At 47.7% G+C, this 16,804-nt stretch overlaps 4 protein-coding genes across 4 annotated transcripts; 2 read left to right on the top strand and 2 right to left on the bottom strand.

The window, feature by feature from the left end:
• Positions 1 to 904: 904 nt before the first annotated feature.
• On the bottom strand, positions 905 to 4,420 carry N7520_010630 (guanine nucleotide exchange factor; the record flags this gene model as incomplete). The annotated part of the gene is made up of 2 exons (XM_057144563.1): positions 905 to 3,850; positions 3,899 to 4,420. 2 exons carry the CDS (start codon positions 4,418 to 4,420, stop codon positions 905 to 907), a joined length of 3,468 nt encoding a protein of 1,155 aa, XP_056990317.1.
• Positions 4,421 to 10,659: 6,239 nt separating this feature from the next.
• N7520_010629 (uncharacterized protein) lies at positions 10,660 to 11,131 on the top strand (the record flags this gene model as incomplete). The annotated part of the gene is made up of 2 exons (XM_057144562.1): positions 10,660 to 10,707; positions 10,823 to 11,131. The coding sequence occupies 2 exons, from the start codon at positions 10,660 to 10,662 to the stop codon at positions 11,129 to 11,131; spliced, it is 357 nt and encodes a 118-aa protein (XP_056990316.1).
• A 2,005-nt stretch (positions 11,132 to 13,136) lies between these two features.
• Positions 13,137 to 13,445, top strand: N7520_010628 (uncharacterized protein; the record flags this gene model as incomplete). The annotated part of the gene is made up of 1 exon (XM_057144561.1): positions 13,137 to 13,445. One exon carries the CDS (start codon positions 13,137 to 13,139, stop codon positions 13,443 to 13,445), a length of 309 nt encoding a protein of 102 aa, XP_056990315.1.
• Positions 13,446 to 13,513: 68 nt separating this feature from the next.
• On the bottom strand, positions 13,514 to 16,650 carry nut1 (putative RNA polymerase II mediator complex subunit Nut1; the record flags this gene model as incomplete). The annotated part of the gene is made up of 3 exons (XM_057144560.1): positions 13,514 to 14,598; positions 14,647 to 15,178; positions 15,226 to 16,650. The coding sequence occupies 3 exons, from the start codon at positions 16,648 to 16,650 to the stop codon at positions 13,514 to 13,516; spliced, it is 3,042 nt and encodes a 1,013-aa protein (XP_056990314.1).
• Between the last annotated feature and the right edge of the window lie 154 nt (positions 16,651 to 16,804).

Here is a 16,804-nt window from a genome sequence, read left to right as displayed (position 1 = left end):
AAAACTGCGAATTGTTCTGAGTCATTGGAATTCAAAAAAGGAAGACAACTTTGGTAACCTCTAAGTCAAAATTCAACGCTTGCTTGTGTGATTAAAGGCCACCCTTGTTTGCATTACCCCGGGCAGGACAGTCAACGGAATCGCAACAACGTTTGTCAACAAGGTATGAAGGCTCCCCAGCGAAGTCATAGCATTCAACCAGCGAACACCCCCCGTTTATCAGGACTCAGAAATGGGCATATTTACGTGTATATCGACGGAGGTCTCGCTCAATCTATGACCAATGGCCCGAGACCGATAAGGAACGACGGACAGATTTGGACTCTTAACTGTAACTTGGAGTGAGATGAGATGAGATGACTGATTATCTGTTTTGCCTAGTCGCACGGGCCCTGTGTGCGATACCTGAACAAGACTTGTACCTTTACGTGGTGTTCGGGATAAGTAGCCATCATAGTGAAACCAAGCAAGTCTACCTTACGTCTACTTATAGTCTTAGTTCATAATAGAAAATGATTCAAAAGCTCATTGCATTCCAGGCATTTTAATAGCTTGTACAGAAGCCACGAGGCTAGTCCTTTCTAAGGATTAAACATAGAATAGTAAACGGATACCCTTTTGCCGAATCCCCAGAACAAAAACGAAAGGCCCTATGGTACTCCATTTTCCTGCCAGGACCCATTTCCTTTCCGCTTTTCTGATGCCAGCCAGTTCCCGTAGGAACTATGAAAAAAAAAAGCGCCACCCAAGAAATAAAAAGGATATTCACAACATTGAACAGATTGAAGAGAAATGTAGCCAGCATGATAGAGTAGAAAAAAAAGAAAGATGAAACATCGGGAAAACGCAAGTGAAAGATCGTGAGTCATTATCGTGATAGGAAGAGGGGTATAATATCACGATATTAGCCATTCGTCGCGACGGGCTTTGGCTTAGAGGGGTGTGTCCAGGCGAACAAGTCAAACTTGTCCTTGGCGTTCTCCATGCTGGAAATATTAGGTTCGGAGGGTGTTTGAGGTTGAGATGTAGGTTGGGATGGAGGCTGCGATTGAGATTGGACTGCCAAGTTGGCAGCATGGCGCGCCGAGTCTCGAGGTTCGAGAACCAGGGAGCGACGATAGAAGGTTTGCGCAGTTGTTTCGCCATTGGAGCGAACGCGTACAAGCTCGTTCTGCATCCAGGTCTGCAGCTCGGGGACTTCAGTGAGACGGTAGGGAATCTGGAAACGCTGGAGTTCGCTGATGATCCGGGCGGTCTTCATGTGCTTGTCAAAATTGATCACGTGTCTTGCGCCGCAATCCGTCGGCAGGGAACGGATAGACTGATTGCCGTGATCAACGAAGGTAAGATCAGTAAGGTAGGTTCCGACGAAAGGCAGACACGGCGGGACGTGGTTCTGGAGACGCTGGCGGAGCACCACGTAGTTTCGAGAAACATCAACAATAGCGCGCAGGTTCTCCAGAGTAGTCTTGGTCTTCTGGGACACGATGTCCCATGTACGCTTCAGTCGCGAGATCATCGACAGGTTCAACGAGCAGATGATAGCCATGAGAGAATCATAGTTGTTAAGCTCGAGACACTTGTTGGCAATCTTGACCCAGTGCTTGATGGTGGCAGCACGCTTTTTGGGCTCCTCGAGGTAGAGGATGGAGTCGGCCACCAAGTGAGCGAGGTCAGTCGAGAGAGTTGACATGGCACGAACGTTGACTGCAAGAGATCCTGACTTTCGGGTCCACTCCGTGTCGAGGAGCTCCTCGGGAAGGATGGAGCAGAAGATGCGAGACTCCTTGATAGTCAACTGCCGGGCCAACTCCAACGGGTCAAAGTCCAGGATAGTAATTGTGGCCTCGCCAGTCTTCCACTGCTTCAACAAGTTGATCTCCTTCTTTCCCAGGACTGGGGGAGGAAGAGGAGTATCCGGGTGGACGTATTGGGCAATAGACGTGTTAGTCTTGCCCATAGAGGACACCAGACGAGGAACGACGGGACCGTGAACTGCGGACACCTTATCAGTCAAGTCTAGAAGACGCTTGCCGGCAGTCGGCAGGTCGGCCGTCAGACGGTTCTTGGCGAAATCGATGATGAATTCCAAAGCAGTGTTGTCACGGTCATGGCGCCAGTGAGACTCGAGCCAGCCCTTGAAGACATTGTAAACACGCAGACGAACTGGGCCGGCCGCGTGTGGAGTATCTCCAATGTATTCGAATCGCTCAGCGAGAGCTTCGGCGAACTCCAGGGGCGTGGCGAAGAGACGGAATGTGAGGTAAAATGTTGACACAAACATAGCATCGGGGGTCGATTGGTGGGCTGTAAGTTTCTCGATCAAAGCGCGAAGACTGCCGCCCATAACTTGACCTTCCTTGTAGATAAGTTCATGTGCGTAGGTCTTCTCCAGGAGATGGGCTTCCGTTTCCTCATGCTCCTCGGCCAATGTTGAGTGGCTGACACTCTCCTTCAGTGACGGTCCTGGGAAGCTGCCACTGATGTCGGGCGAAGCGGCACGAGTCGAAGCCTGTGACAGACCGCTCATCTCGGAGTCACGGGCGTGGCTGACATAGGTGAAGCTGCTACCCATACTTGTGACACCTCGACCGAAGGATTCACTTACATCGGACTTGGGGTGACTTTCACGGTAACTGCTATCGTATGAAGAGAAAGACATTTGTTCGGTAGGTTGGGCGGAGTTGAAAGAAGAGGCCAGATGGGATTGGAAAGAAGATGGAGTTGTTGAATCGGTGAGGGCAGGGGTTGATGGGGTTGAGTCTGGAATTGTGATTGGAGGTGGGGGAAGTCGCAAGGAAAGATCCTGCAGCTTTTCCTCACCTGGAGTGTCGGCCTGTGAGTTGACAATCCCAGGCACATCACTTCCCTCCAACTTTTTACTGAGGGGCTCGAGCTCAACATCTCCAATCTGCTCAAGCACCATACGAGACTTGGCTAGACAATTGCCAGCAGCTCGCACGCAGTCTGTAGCAGCGTCTACCAGGCGCTTGCCCTGGTCTGGCATCATCACCAAGTCATCATCTTGCGAGCTGCCAGGGCGGAACACAGCGCGAGCAGCGTGAACCAGCTCCGATAACCGCTCGTACATCGACTCGCGAGCCTCATCAAGATAAGCACTGTGCTGGGTATCATGCTCGCAGACAGCATCCACGACATCTAACAAAGACCGGCAAGATTGCACGGCTTGTTGAGTAGTCACGACCAACTCGGTGGATGATCGCGATTGCATGTGCAGGCCGATGAAAGATCCAAGTACGCCCAGGAAGGCATCGTATGTTGTTCCCAGTCTCTCTGATGCGAGGTTCTGTGAACGCATGGCAGCCGAGGCCCCAGAGTATGACACTCTATGTGAAATGGACATACGTTTAGTAGACACGGAGACAGGTCGAGATGGATGATCGAGCATTTCGGTTCTCACCGATGCCCGACTGACACCCATCCGACTGCGGCTCATCTGTCGAGACTCGTTCCGTTCGGTGTTTGCATCAGACATCGGACCACTCTCCACAGTGAAGGTCTCCGAAGCAGGTGTGGGCGGCATATCAAACTGAGTCAGACTATCGCCTGCAGACTCCAACTCGGCGATTGTCCGGCTCAAGCCCACCTCCTCGTTCCACACATCAAGAAAACGAACTCCGCGGGTCACGATCTTAAATGCTTTAAGAAGCATCTCATCCAAGATAGCCTCCACCTCATCATCAGCCGGACTGCCATTAGCGACTTCTTGAAACCGTTTAGCTGTCTTTACAAGCGATGACAGATCAGATAAAAGTGCCTTTCGGATCCTCCGCAGGCCTTCATAGTTCTTAACCAGAGGCGCTTCCCTTGTCAAGCATTCTGCCTTCTCCTGCACGTTGTCAGTATTTATTCTCTAGCCTTGGCAAATCTTACTTACCAGAAGAAACCGAACACCGGCAATTGGACCTCGCATCAGGTCTTGATTCCCAAAATCCTTTAATGATGATCCACATCCACCTCTTATAATGTCCCAAAAATCGGTCAACGCTTTCAACAAAGGACGCATGGGTAATTGGTCGTATGCTTCGCAATAATTCGTGGGTAGCCAGCCTCGGTGTCCAGAATCTAACAAGGTACCATCGGCCCAGCCATTGGTGTGAACGGAATGAACCAGGATGATGTCTCCCTGGTCCAGCGGAAGAGTAACAGTCGAAGGAGAAACATTTCCAGCCGGGTGAAAAGGATAAAAAGCTCGGAGGTAGTTGTGAAATACAGCCCTCGGGGGCTCGGAGGACTCAGATTCTTCCATAATATGCGTTTGCGGCGTTAATGGCGGACTGATCTCAGATTGGTGGTTCAAGTAAAAACGATTGGTCAGGCAGTTGTTGTCGTCGTCTGGTATATTTGCATTCGACTTGGCGATATTTAAAGGCGGGATATTGGGCTTCATTGATTTCATTTCTGAGTCGACAGTATAAATCCTCTCCAAAAGCCGTTCGTTGGTCACGGACCGGTGGGCGTTCAAGCGAAGAAAGCAGTTAACATGCTTCAATGGACCAAATTCAGTGAAGAAGTGGCGAGTCGGTAATCAAGGATAGCGGGGAAAGGATTGGATCGCTAGAAGGCTGGGGATGATCCTACAACATTCGATCGTCAATTGAGGGGGCACAAGTCCAGTGAACTATAGAGTGTTTGTGATGGAATGCCCAAAACCAGGGTTGAAAGGGTAGGAATGCTGGGGAGGGAAAGCATAAGGGTTTCAAGGTCTCGGAACTTTACCCTAACAATAACAGAACTATAAACAGTAACAACAGATCTGCGTCCGGAACATTGAATGGTCCGGAAGGGAAAGACCAGTCGTCAATCAATTCTAATGCTCGTCCGAGTCAATGAGTGGTTGGGGAGTAATGTGGTATTTCCAGTTGGTTCCAGCCCTGTGAAGATCGCAGCAAGGGAAGCAAAACCGTTCACTGGGATGACGAAACAGAAACCTTTTTTTAATTATGGCAATACCACGCAAGGGCGGGTAAAGGATAAAAGGGATAAATGAATGATTATACCGATTGGCACCACCCAACTCTTTTAATAAAATTCAAAAAGAGGGACTGTAGTAAAATAAAAAATAAGAAGAGAGAAGTGGAAAAGGGAGAGGATTAAGTTAAAAAAGAGCTGAGTTCGAGGACAAGGACCCAGAGTCACTTCTGGGGCTTCGATCGGGACGATCCATGTTGTATCCACTTGGTATGGTATTTATTTGTATTGTGACTATGATGTAATGTGACCATACACGTAAGTATACTTTATGTAAAATAGTCAATAGTCTCCAATTCCCCTAAATCTTTTTTTTTCTTTCTTTTTTCAAAATGTATTTCAAAAAATAATGAAAATTAAGGAATAAATCATCTGGGCATTATTATTCAATCTCAGTAACTTCGAAATCGAAATCCTCCTCTTCTATCATAAAATATTTCTTGGAAATCCACCTTGCATCTACCGAGGGCTTTCCGTTCCAGACCTCGCAAAAACCCCAAATCCACCTCCTGATTTCTGATTCGTTATATTACAAAAAAACACCAACAAGCCCTCCCGTGGTACCGCACCAATCATAATTTTATCTGAGAATAAGAGAATAATCAATTTAGTTAATAACTCAGTGTCTTGAAAATGCACCGGCCGTGTGCTGGAGCCTGCAGCAAACACGGACTTGATCAATCACTCTGTGGCGACTTGCCTGTCAACTATCTCTCCGGGGATCGACCGCGCAGCGACCGCTCAAGGTGACAGGAGCCCTTAAACTCTGTTTCTTTCTCTTGGGAATCCCTTGGAATCCCCATCACAAAATCTTAGTAAAAACTTAGGGGCAGGACAAAAGAACCATATCACAGTACCCCCTTTAAAAAAAACCACTGATAACCAATCGCCGTAAAGTTTTCGCAGTTTGATTAATCCCTGTCGTTGTGGCTTCATCTCGTCGCCACCAAGAGATCCCGTTACGATTGCTACATTTTCGTTTCTTTGTTTCTCTTCCCGCGTGGGGCTACTTAAGATGGCAACCGATTTAGTCCCAGGTTCGCGTTGGCTTCGGGATATGGATCCACAGTGTCGCCGAATTTGAATGTAATAGTCGTGATGGTCAGAATGGTCCAGCTAATTTGTCTATTGCAGAGCCACCCGCGGCATGCATATATAGTCTGTTATAGTTACATGCAAGTGCTGGGGCTACGGCTTCAGCTTTTGACGTGGACCCGCCTGTCTAAGACCTTGTCAAGGCCGTATCCGTAGATGGAGAGGGGTTATTTGCCTTAAAGTGGAGATTTCCAAGTTCGGCGTACTTTTGTATAGCCTTTGCATGACAGAAATAGTCACGGGAGGAGAAAATACAAACGCCCTAGAAATGATGAGAAAGGCTTTTGAACAACATCCTCGGAAGCTCATAGCTTGTCGTTGCGAACGGATGGGGAAAGATACATCCTTGATCCCTGTTTTCTCGGGTCGTTGATTTTGGCCCCCAGTTATTATCAGCGTTGGAGAACCAAAAGTCCCAAATTTGATACAAATCCTAGTCAGAAAATCCAGTCATAGATTATCTCCATGGTCTAGACTTTCCATGGTCCAGACTTCACAATGACCGAAGCAATCTAAAGCTCAACACGAGTACTGCGTGCTCTGTAGGTAAACACGTTACAGAGGACAGTCACAAACAATCCTGCATGTAAAATGGTGATTTCTGCAGTTTCCAGTCCACTTCAAAATTTCCACGCATCCCTCGAATATACATGGACCCGTCTTCAGAAAAGAAAATCCTCCGACTCGCCATTAAGAACAAAGGCTGGCCCCAGGAGAGTGATGCAAGCCCCCTCCAAACCATCACGTCGGCTCGAAGTGAGATCCTTCCAGTCCCTTAAGAGTGCGATCTGCGGTCCACGGCTTGAAATGGGTACAATCTCCGTGCACGGGATTGATCCATGGAACAGAATGCGGATTGAGGGTGCTCGGGCCAGGTACGATTTTTATGAGATAATTATACTTATACAATGCTTCAAAATGTTCACGTTGGTTCTTTAAAAAGAAAATGGTATGCGTTGGATGGGACGCACGGTACAATGCGTGGGGTGATACAGGCGGGATCACCCGCGAGTCTATTGCTGTCTTGAATCGTTTGCAATATGTCTCATGGCGCTCGCGTCGGCACCGCAAATTCTAATAGTAATCTCTAGTGCTGACATATTTTTGCTTGATTGCATTGCGTGTGCAAAACGGAGTATGCCTTTATGGGCAAAAGACACGAGACTGGTGCCCAAGTGGTGGGGCGTTGCCCTATTTCTCCGATGCAACTGTTGAGCTTAGTGGGGATTTATTCCCCCTCACAACTATGAGATATCGATCAATTTCTTGTCGTATCCAAGTATGAGTTAGTCTTTAATTCAGGCGCGTGTTACATATGTCAATGTTGCTGTTGCATACAACTTTGATTGTCAGAGCCATGGTCAAACATGACGCGTTCATTAAAATACTGTATTGATCATCTTGATGGCTGTACTCTATGTCCGTGACTCTGTATTTGTCCGACCTGACACCGCCATTTTGGTCGGCGCAAATTGCAATGGATTCGTGACGAAGATCTCAATCCCAATCGCTAGATTAGCTGTTGCACGACAGAGCTTTCAGCTTAGCCAGGAGCAGATCTTTAAACCTTAGTGTCCGAGAACGACTGTCTATCGGGTTCGAACTCGGATGAATCAAAATTAAACACCCGTGATTCTGAGAACAAAAGAAACATGACAAATAGGCTGTCTTATTCATATTGCTGTAGATGTAAAAATTGGGTTTTTAACGATCTTTGTCTCAGGAACCTCCCAAATAGCGGGATCTTGCATTATGAACTTCGATAATCCCGCGTCAACTGTCTAGGTCTAAGATACGATTGAAATCAATGAATCAAGATAAAGTAGTTTATATCACTCAAATGTATCAAGACCCTAAGCAATCATAATCTACATTCAATTGTTGAAAATGTTCGGGTCGGACCGCTCAAAAAATAAAGCATGAAAACTGATAGATCATTTAACACGAGTTGAACGTGCATAGAACCCACCACCTCGGAACTCGACCCTACTTGAATTCCCAGTCGTAGATCATGCAGATTTCCTTGTTTCTTCTCCTCAGGATCATGTTGTGTAGCCTCGTGGCTTTTTGCAGAAGCCACGCATCTCGTGGCGTGTGACTGAGGCTGAAATACAAAGTAGCGGTACAGATGTGATCCGAGCTCGCGGTACCTGCATCTGCACTGAAACTTGGAAATGCACAGCTCGATCTTGAATCCAATCTGTGTATTGAAATGTGTGTAACTAGTCTTTCCTTCGGCTCTTTGGGTCGGCTTGATTTTCCTTTGACCAGCTGCACCTCCCCGCCAGCTACGCCACATGTTGACCGATTGTTACACTACGGAGTACATTCCTCTTGTGTCAAATTAGCGGGGTTGGAGAAGCAATTCGTATTTTTGATTCTATCTGCTGACTGCATTTAATGGATTCATGTCAATCAATTCCCAGTCCTGTGATGTCATGGCTGCAATATGTGCTCCCAAGGTCTGGACGTATTATTCAATGTTGTACATGTATGTACTGCGTACTCTTGCCAATCAATGCATCGGCTACGTACATTGACCATATATGGGTATTGTGTCTGTACTGGAGAATTCAAATACATATTGAGAAACGTTAAAACGTAAAAACAAAATTCAATGACATTGGAGGAACTAGATTTTGACCTATCTTGCCTCAAATATCGGACGTTCCCTTTAAACGCGGTGATCCCATGGAACAAAGATGGATCGCGGGGGTAACCGTCAATAGTCGAACAGGCATTATAGCCATAAAAAGGGCCAGCTGTAGATCCTTGTCTTGTAACAAAGATATAGATGCAACTGAAAACAGTAGATCGCGTTAGTCCAATCCAGTACTATACGTATAGTACCACTAATAGTACCGAGTTTCCATACCAGATACTCCAGAATACATGTACAGTACCAGGATCCGCTCGGCACGAACAGCTTGACAATCCGCATCTCAAGATAGGGGCAGATACTAACTAGCACACGCCGCCACTCCACATTTCAAAGATTCTCAACTCCACTCACTTAAAGATTGTGTAATCATAACCAACCTAAGCATCCGGAAATACATCCGCGAGACGCTCCGCAAATGAATCATGGCCGATGACCACGCAACCACATTGGTCAGCACGTTCCTAACCAACGGCTCACCCGGTACTTTGTCACGAAGGAATCGCGATACATCAACTTCCCCTGTCCCTATCCCATATCCACGAAGCCACTTGATCCGATGATCGAATCAGAGCACCCTTGTCCCCGTATACCACGACTATGTACTTTGGCGGACTTTTCGTATACGCTGCCGTATACCGGACCCCGGGCTGGAGGGGCCGTCTTTTTCAAGCTCCATCGGGATACGTATTTGGAAGCTCCTAAAGAACCATGTTAACAGACGTGGCGAAATTCGATCAGCGGGGCTAGGTCGGTGGACACGGCGGAAGAGCTTGCCGGATCCAGCACAAATACTGTCATCGGGATCTCGGTGGATTCGTTTCCCGTCAGCAAATTTTGATGGAGCAGAGATATGTACATGATCACAAGCCCCCCCAGCCTGTACTGATCTACGAGCCAAGGCAAGACTAAAGAATCTATTGAATATGTTCCTGTTCCTGACCGTTAACTCGGAACAAGAACCGGAACGGCCACTATTGCATAAAAACGGCATTATTGCTTGATGATCAATAGTTTCAACGTTTCCATCCTGTTTTGCACTGCCGAGGGGACCGCGGCACAACCAAAAAGTCAAAAAGTCAAAACTCAAAAATTCCAAAGTATTGGAGTCGAGAGCAAAGCAAATTCGATGATCGCCCCGTTCACAAAGGGGGCGCTACTAGTCAAAAATTTTAGAGGTTTTCTGGCGGCCTGTTTACAGTACCTCCGGCACGTGTTCATCGCGCTAAGCGGAACTAAGGCGGTTTTTCCCATGGATTTCATCCCCCTGAATTGAGTGGGGGGAAGTCTAGAAACCCATCGGCCTATCAAAAGACGCGCTAAGAGGAAACTGACAGTCGCGTCGTGGACTACAAATAGAATTGTTGCCACAGAAAACTCAAGTGAACTCAAGTGGCAACATAAATGTGTACAATATTATTAGTGGTCGTCAATTAGTCAATTCTTGAGGCTTATGGACGACACGAACGTGATTGCCCTGAGACCCTTCAAATCAATAGCTCACCTCTCATAAGCTGGTACCGACTACCCCACCTTTTTCGCGCCACGGTTCTTGGGGCGGGATGAACAAACCTGATAGGTCTTGTCCTTATCACCATCACAGTACGACCTCCCATGTGCCGACACGGGACGTCAGAGTAGAGATCGCCGCTGACCCATGGATTGCGCGAATGTGTGATGCAATGAGCCCCGAGTCGTGAAGGTTTCAATATTGAGTCAATTCCTTGGAAAGATGGCATGATTTCATCTATACTCCAATAATTCGTGACCCTCTTTGTGGATATATTGTGCCGCGTCGTCCTCACGTGATTATAATACAATACGGATATTACCCGTTGGCGTAATTACGTTTACCAGTACACTGGGTTTTGGTAGTTTCGCCGCCTCCACGATCTTTCGCCGATTTATACACAATGAACTTGTCGATCGTCGGTGGCAAAGATGATCATCTGAGCAGCTTGGTGAGAAATTGGATAACATCCAATCTATCTCCGAGGTCCTTCGTTTGCCTTACAGACTACTCCGTACATGTTACATTGACTGTTTTTGCTTTTTACCACATCCACTACTCTTCAGGCTAAAAAGAAAAAAAAGCCGAAAAGCCCACCAACTCTTGTTTTTTTTGCCGTGTTTGTTGTTCGAGCAACCCAAGCTGTACCCGAGGTGGATGCCTTTCAATCGCAAACCAAGGCTTCCCTGTGGGGCTACTTCATCGACGATCAAGTGGGCGCGCACTTCCAGGTCAAAGGCTGGTGTCATTTTTGCCCCTATGAAGGAACGAAGGTGCTCCTTCCTCCACTTGATGATGATCCTTCCTCGGATAGGTTATCGGGTTTTGCTGCTCCTTCGCCGGACATGGACGTGACAAACCTGCATGAGGGGTAAAAAGATTACAGTATGTAGAATCTATACCTATTTTAAGAGATGTGATGTGAAATCTGATGCAGGAACGCGAACGTGCGAATTTCCCCGGACATTTGATACCGTGAAGGGTTTAAAGACCGGGATTCCAGTCGGGATCTGATTCCGCGGGCCCCAATCATACCGTCCGTTTTCAATTTCTCCTCCCCGGTTACTTGTGTACTTGCTCGATAAGGGGGTTCCCTCGAGCGATCAGTCACCGAACCCCGACCGAGCTTGTGGTGACGAAATGAATGGAGCAACCAATCTCTAACTGGAAGGGTATTCCCGCGGACGTGCACACTTCATCACCCTGCAATGAACCTGCACAATGCATATCTACACCGGTTCTAGGTGTAGTAAGGCATGCTGTATCCTTAGAATTCAAGCTCAAGTCAAGCCCAATGCAATCCACCATCTCAAGATTCTACTTACACGAAGGTTGGAATAGTGGAAACAATCCCCCCGCCCATCGCCCGCCACAATCTAAATAATAACCCGTAGCTGCCAAAGGAAGGTCTAGAAAAAGAAAGCGCCAGCGCCGTCCCTTCTAGCGCGAACAATGGCGCATCCTGACGAAAAGGAGGGAGTTTATCTAGGTTCAATCCATACCTGATCAGGAAGGAGAATTGGGTTGTCGCTCTACGAACGGCCCGCCCCCATGGATATGGATATGGATATCGTAACCCGTCCGGGTTTCAAAGTGACAGACACGGGACCTGTTGGTCCGTGTGTATCAGAGCTACGTAACTAGTTAATTAACTACAAGTTTGCTATCCCTGAAGCTTGCTCATATGCAGTTAGTTATGGAGTCATGCGGATATCGTCCGAAATAACCCATTATTAGATGCGTAGCCACTTAGTTGTTCTAGCGTGGCCTAGGCGTAGTTACTGTGGGCCAGGAAAAGGGGTGCTTCTGTCGTACTTGTGGTAGCCAGGGAGACCGTATTTTGTTGGCGAGGGGTCTGCAACTTGAGGTATCATCTGGGCAATTCTAGTAGAATGCAAGGTTATATCAATTTCAGATGAATCTTGCGATTCATATGGATTTTGTACTTTTAATACTGGAACAGCAATGCCATACTTTTTCCAAAATCCATTGCTGATGCCCACACGAGGTGAGAACTACAAAAATATATCCAAAGTCGTACTTAAGTCATAGATCTGACATCTGCACTCTTCAATGTTTGAAAACCCTTCCCAATTCCTTTTTCAATAAGTGAAATCTTATTGCTACATACATAAACAACTAGAGCCAATATATCCTAATATTTAAATCATGGGTCAACATTTGAACCTCATCCTATATACTAATAGCCCTTGCTGTAAGTACCATGCATACACCGAGACCGTTGTAATTCAAGAGCCTCACCTCACCTAAAGATTTGGAACACACGTACAGAATACCAAAATAACTTCTGACTTGTAGTCCCAACAAAAATAATCGCGCGGTTGAGACGTCTGTTATCACCCCTTGCATGCGTTCGCGTCTGACCAGTACATAATAAAGCCTTCCAAGGTTAGAAGCCATAAAGCCACAATGCCACAGAACCTTGGTGCCAGAAGGATTTCAATAATAGTCTTTATTTGAAATAGAGCTTGCGAGAAAAGTCTGGGACCTTGGGACCTATCTAGCATGGAGTAGAGCAAAGTATAACCTTGTATATCGATTGAGACATTTCTACATCAAGGGCGTCGACGCGTCACCCTCAAGATTCCTCACGTTAAGAAGGGCTCTGGAATCAATGCCTTCATACCACGGGATAAGTGGTCTATCCCTATGTCAGCATTCATTGGAAGATGATGCCGCAAGTTTTCTCTTCGTATTGACCACCTCCATTTGAGTTGACTCGGGCGCTACTTTTTTCTCATTTACTTATCAGCTTCGAACGAACTGAATATTAAAACAGTGGATTGCTGCATGTGAGATAGAAACCACGTGTTGTTTAATCAACAAACTTGAAGCTGACTGTGGCAGATTTAACCCACAATGAAGTTGACAGCCTTCCTTACCGTTCTCTCGCTCTCGTCGTTCGTGGCAGCTATGCCTATCTCAGAGAAGGCTCCTCGGGGAATTATTCCATCTGGAATCCTTCCATCTCCTGCTGCTCTGATGGACAAGATGTTTCCGCACTCTGGTGTCCCGGAGCTTATGGGGAAGGTTGATGGAATTACTGGCGTTTGTATGTGTCGTAAGCTCAGTGTGGGAACTTGGCTGACTGATTACAGAATCGATGAAGGGCGGAGGAATATGAGACACCTGACATGGAACCTTGGACGAAGCTTGCGAGAAACTTAATGATACTACCCGAAGATACCGAATGGAAACGAGTTTTAGTGAATCTTTTCAAGTAGCATGCTATATGATTAAAACATCCCTTCCATGTCCAGATCTAGGAACTCGGGATTACCAACCGCCATATCTGCAGCGTTGAGTACATCGTTGATGATATCCATGCCTGTATCTGCATCCAAGCCCATATCCTGGCCCATGCCACTATCCATTCCTGCCGCAGCAGCGGCAGCTGCTTTGTCGAGCATCTGGTTGATATTATCCTGGTCTTCATCGCCACCGACACCAGCGGGGGGTTCGAGATCCATGCGATCTGAGCCATCGACGCCGAGATCCATGTTGTGAATGATATTGCTGACATCGATATTCGATACCTGGGTTGGAGGCGTAGTTAACAAACTGACGCGGCGCCAGAGACGGACAATGATCTCTGCGCGGAGGGGATCTTTCTCCGAGATCTTGGGAACGTTCTCATGCTGGATCGCGAGGGCGTCGCGCAATGTTAGGATCTGGCAACGAGGTAGCGCTTCCTTGGAAGGATCGACGGGGTGGCAGCTGTTCTGATCCACGGCGAACGACTCGGGCATTGGTGCACAGGTGATTGTTGCGACAATATCGAGGGCCAGGTCCCCACTGCCGGTCTCAGTTTGCTGCTTCAGTTCGTCTAGTAGGGCTTCGAGAACGCGTGAGGCGCCGAGAATTCGGATTCCGGCGAGAATTTGGCGGTGCGAGTAGGACTGTGGCGCCATGGTGATCACTGAGTTTGTGCTCCACATTACCAGCGACTGTAAGGTATTGCGGATACTTCCTGGTAGACCACCGGCTGTCTGTGCAGACCAGCTGTCAAGCTCTGAGCGGTGGCAAGCACCTACTCGGCGGAAGGAGAGATATGGGTCAAGCGCGTCCAGTATTGGCTTGATGTCAGAGCGAGACTGGTGTCGGGTCCGGACATCTTTTAGGCGCTCTTCGAGAGGGCGGGCAGTAATGCTGAGAACAGTCTGGTGGATGGCTTGGGCTTCACCGGAGATGGACGTTGGCTTCACCAAAGAGTATAAAGTTCTCAAAGGGATTGTGGGGTCAGTTTCCGACTCCCAGATATGATTGCCGAGCCAAGTCAAGGCGAGCACCAGGGAGGGTAACAAGAAGGGCTCAAGCAGATCTGGAAAATGTTAGAACTTCACGTAAGATCTGGCGATGGAACTCTTACATTCAAGACCCCCCTTCAATGTATCGAAATCCATTTTGCCCGACTCGCATGCTCCAAGACTTTGATCAAACAATGTCGCCACAAGAAGGTAGAACTCTTGTGGACTGCAGGATGCCATAGTCTCCTCACTAATACCCTCAGCAATAAATAGAGCAGCAACCCATGCACCCATATCCGTGTTCTGCTTTTCACTGAGCTCTGTGAGCTTCTGACTGCAAGACCCTCGATCCAGAAGGGTTAGCAAGAAAGAACTGCTACTTGAGATGCCAAGGTCGGATGGGCTCAGGTCGTAGCGGTATTTGAAGGCAAGCACCAGTAAAAGAATACTGCCAAATTCATCGTAAACCGGTTGGTTCTCACTTTGTTCCTCATCCCATCGCCAGGTATCGAGAAGGGCACAAAGAGGCTGTAAGATCTGCTTCGTGGTTCTGAATAATAAAACAACGTCTAGGGCCTGTGGGCGTCGAGAAAGAGCATTGCATATGCCCTTCAGCGCGATCGTTTCTCTGCCGTGGCAAAGCGTGTACATGACCTATTCAGATTAGCTATAGGCTGCGGTGATCAGTATTCTCCACATACCTCAGTAATCGCACCAACAATGGCACCCGCATTTCCCTCCATCGACTCGATCTCACCAATCAATTGATCAGCGCGGTCAGGGTGACTGTTGATTTGGGAGATCAGATCGTCCTTTTGGTACGGACCTCCGACAGGGAGAGTCTGCATTGGATTCTCTCCAAGAAGTCGCTCAATGCTGGACTCAGGAATCAGCCTGTGAGATGCACAGGCAAAGAGAAACTCCGTGCGAGCATCCGAAAGGATGCTGTTGCCTTGCATCGAAAACATCTGGGAGAAGGATGGGAACAGGTTGGGATCTAGCCGATTCAGTGCCTGGCTCACACACATCTCCACATTGATCGGAACCATGGCCGCAGCCGTCATGGCTGCAAAAAATGCGGGAAGCTTGTTGACCAAGAACGAGCGGAATAAGAACATGGTTCGACTGGATTCATTGCGGTAGACGCCATTAGACAAAACATCAAAGGCAGCTGTGATGATGTCCTCCACAAGAACTTCTTGGTGGCCTTCATATCGATTTGTGAGATAATTGATGAGTATAGAGTCATCGACCAAAGGCCGCCCAGCGAGCATGGAGTTCAAATACACATAGATGCCAGCTCTAGTGTTAATGATCGGGCCATCCATCACAGACGCCTCGAATTGAAGAGCATTGACATTCAAGCCCTCGATAGCGGAATGATCCAACGCCTTGGAAGGTTGCTCTCCATATAAATTGAATTCTTTCTGAAGAGCATCCAGCCGCTGGCGAAGAGGCAACGAGACGTCCACACAAAGAGGAATATAGGCGGAGAGCGCCAGACCCAGCTTCTGTTTCAACCCCTTCAGAACCCCTTTCTGGGAATCGCTGGAAAGCGTCTCCACGCCCTTGGCAGTACCCGACAATGCAGCGAGGAGAATCCCAAGCGATTCAATCAACGACACCGCATCAGGCGAACTCATCAAACCCTCATGCTCCGGCGAGTCCAAACTGTCTTTATGCGAAGAAACAACAGCAAAAATCCACTCCACAGTCGCAGCATAGAGCTCCGCAGCCTCATTAACAGACCGCGGAATAGCCCCCGCAGAAATAGAAAGCATAACATCCTGGATAACCTTAATATCAGTCATCAGCGAAGAAATGTTATTCCTCTGATTTTGATCCCGAATCGACGAATGCTTCAACACACTCGTCAGTGCCGAAGACGACTTCACCTGGCCGGCCTTGCAAAGCCCATCGACATAAACCGGCAGGAGTGGATCCCAGGTGATAGTGGACGCGCCACGCGCCTCCAGAAGCATGTCCAGTAGCTCATCCTCTTTGACAGGAGAGCGGATGAGCATCAATTTGGACAAGTCTTTGAACTCGTCGACATCTACTCGATGCGCTAAACATTGGTGGAAGAAGGTCCTCCACTTTTCGGGAGACGCCACATCTTGCAGCATTGTGAGACCATGCGCATACTAGAACCAGACCAAATGTATAGACGATATTTATAACATCAGATTGATGCCGGGCATTCTTGCACCTGGCCGTGAGGTCGAGATTATTATCACTGATTGGGCGGAGGGATGGTGTCTGTTTGTTAGTCACGTGTGC

The sequence above is a fragment of the Penicillium odoratum genome, assembly GCF_028828045.1.
Source record: "Penicillium odoratum strain IBT 22623 chromosome Unknown utg000008l_segment0_segment0, whole genome shotgun sequence".
Classification (NCBI taxonomy): Eukaryota; Fungi; Ascomycota; class Eurotiomycetes; order Eurotiales; family Aspergillaceae; genus Penicillium; species Penicillium odoratum.
The sequence above is the reverse complement of the archived record's forward strand: the minus strand, read 5'-3'. Positions and strand labels throughout refer to the sequence as shown.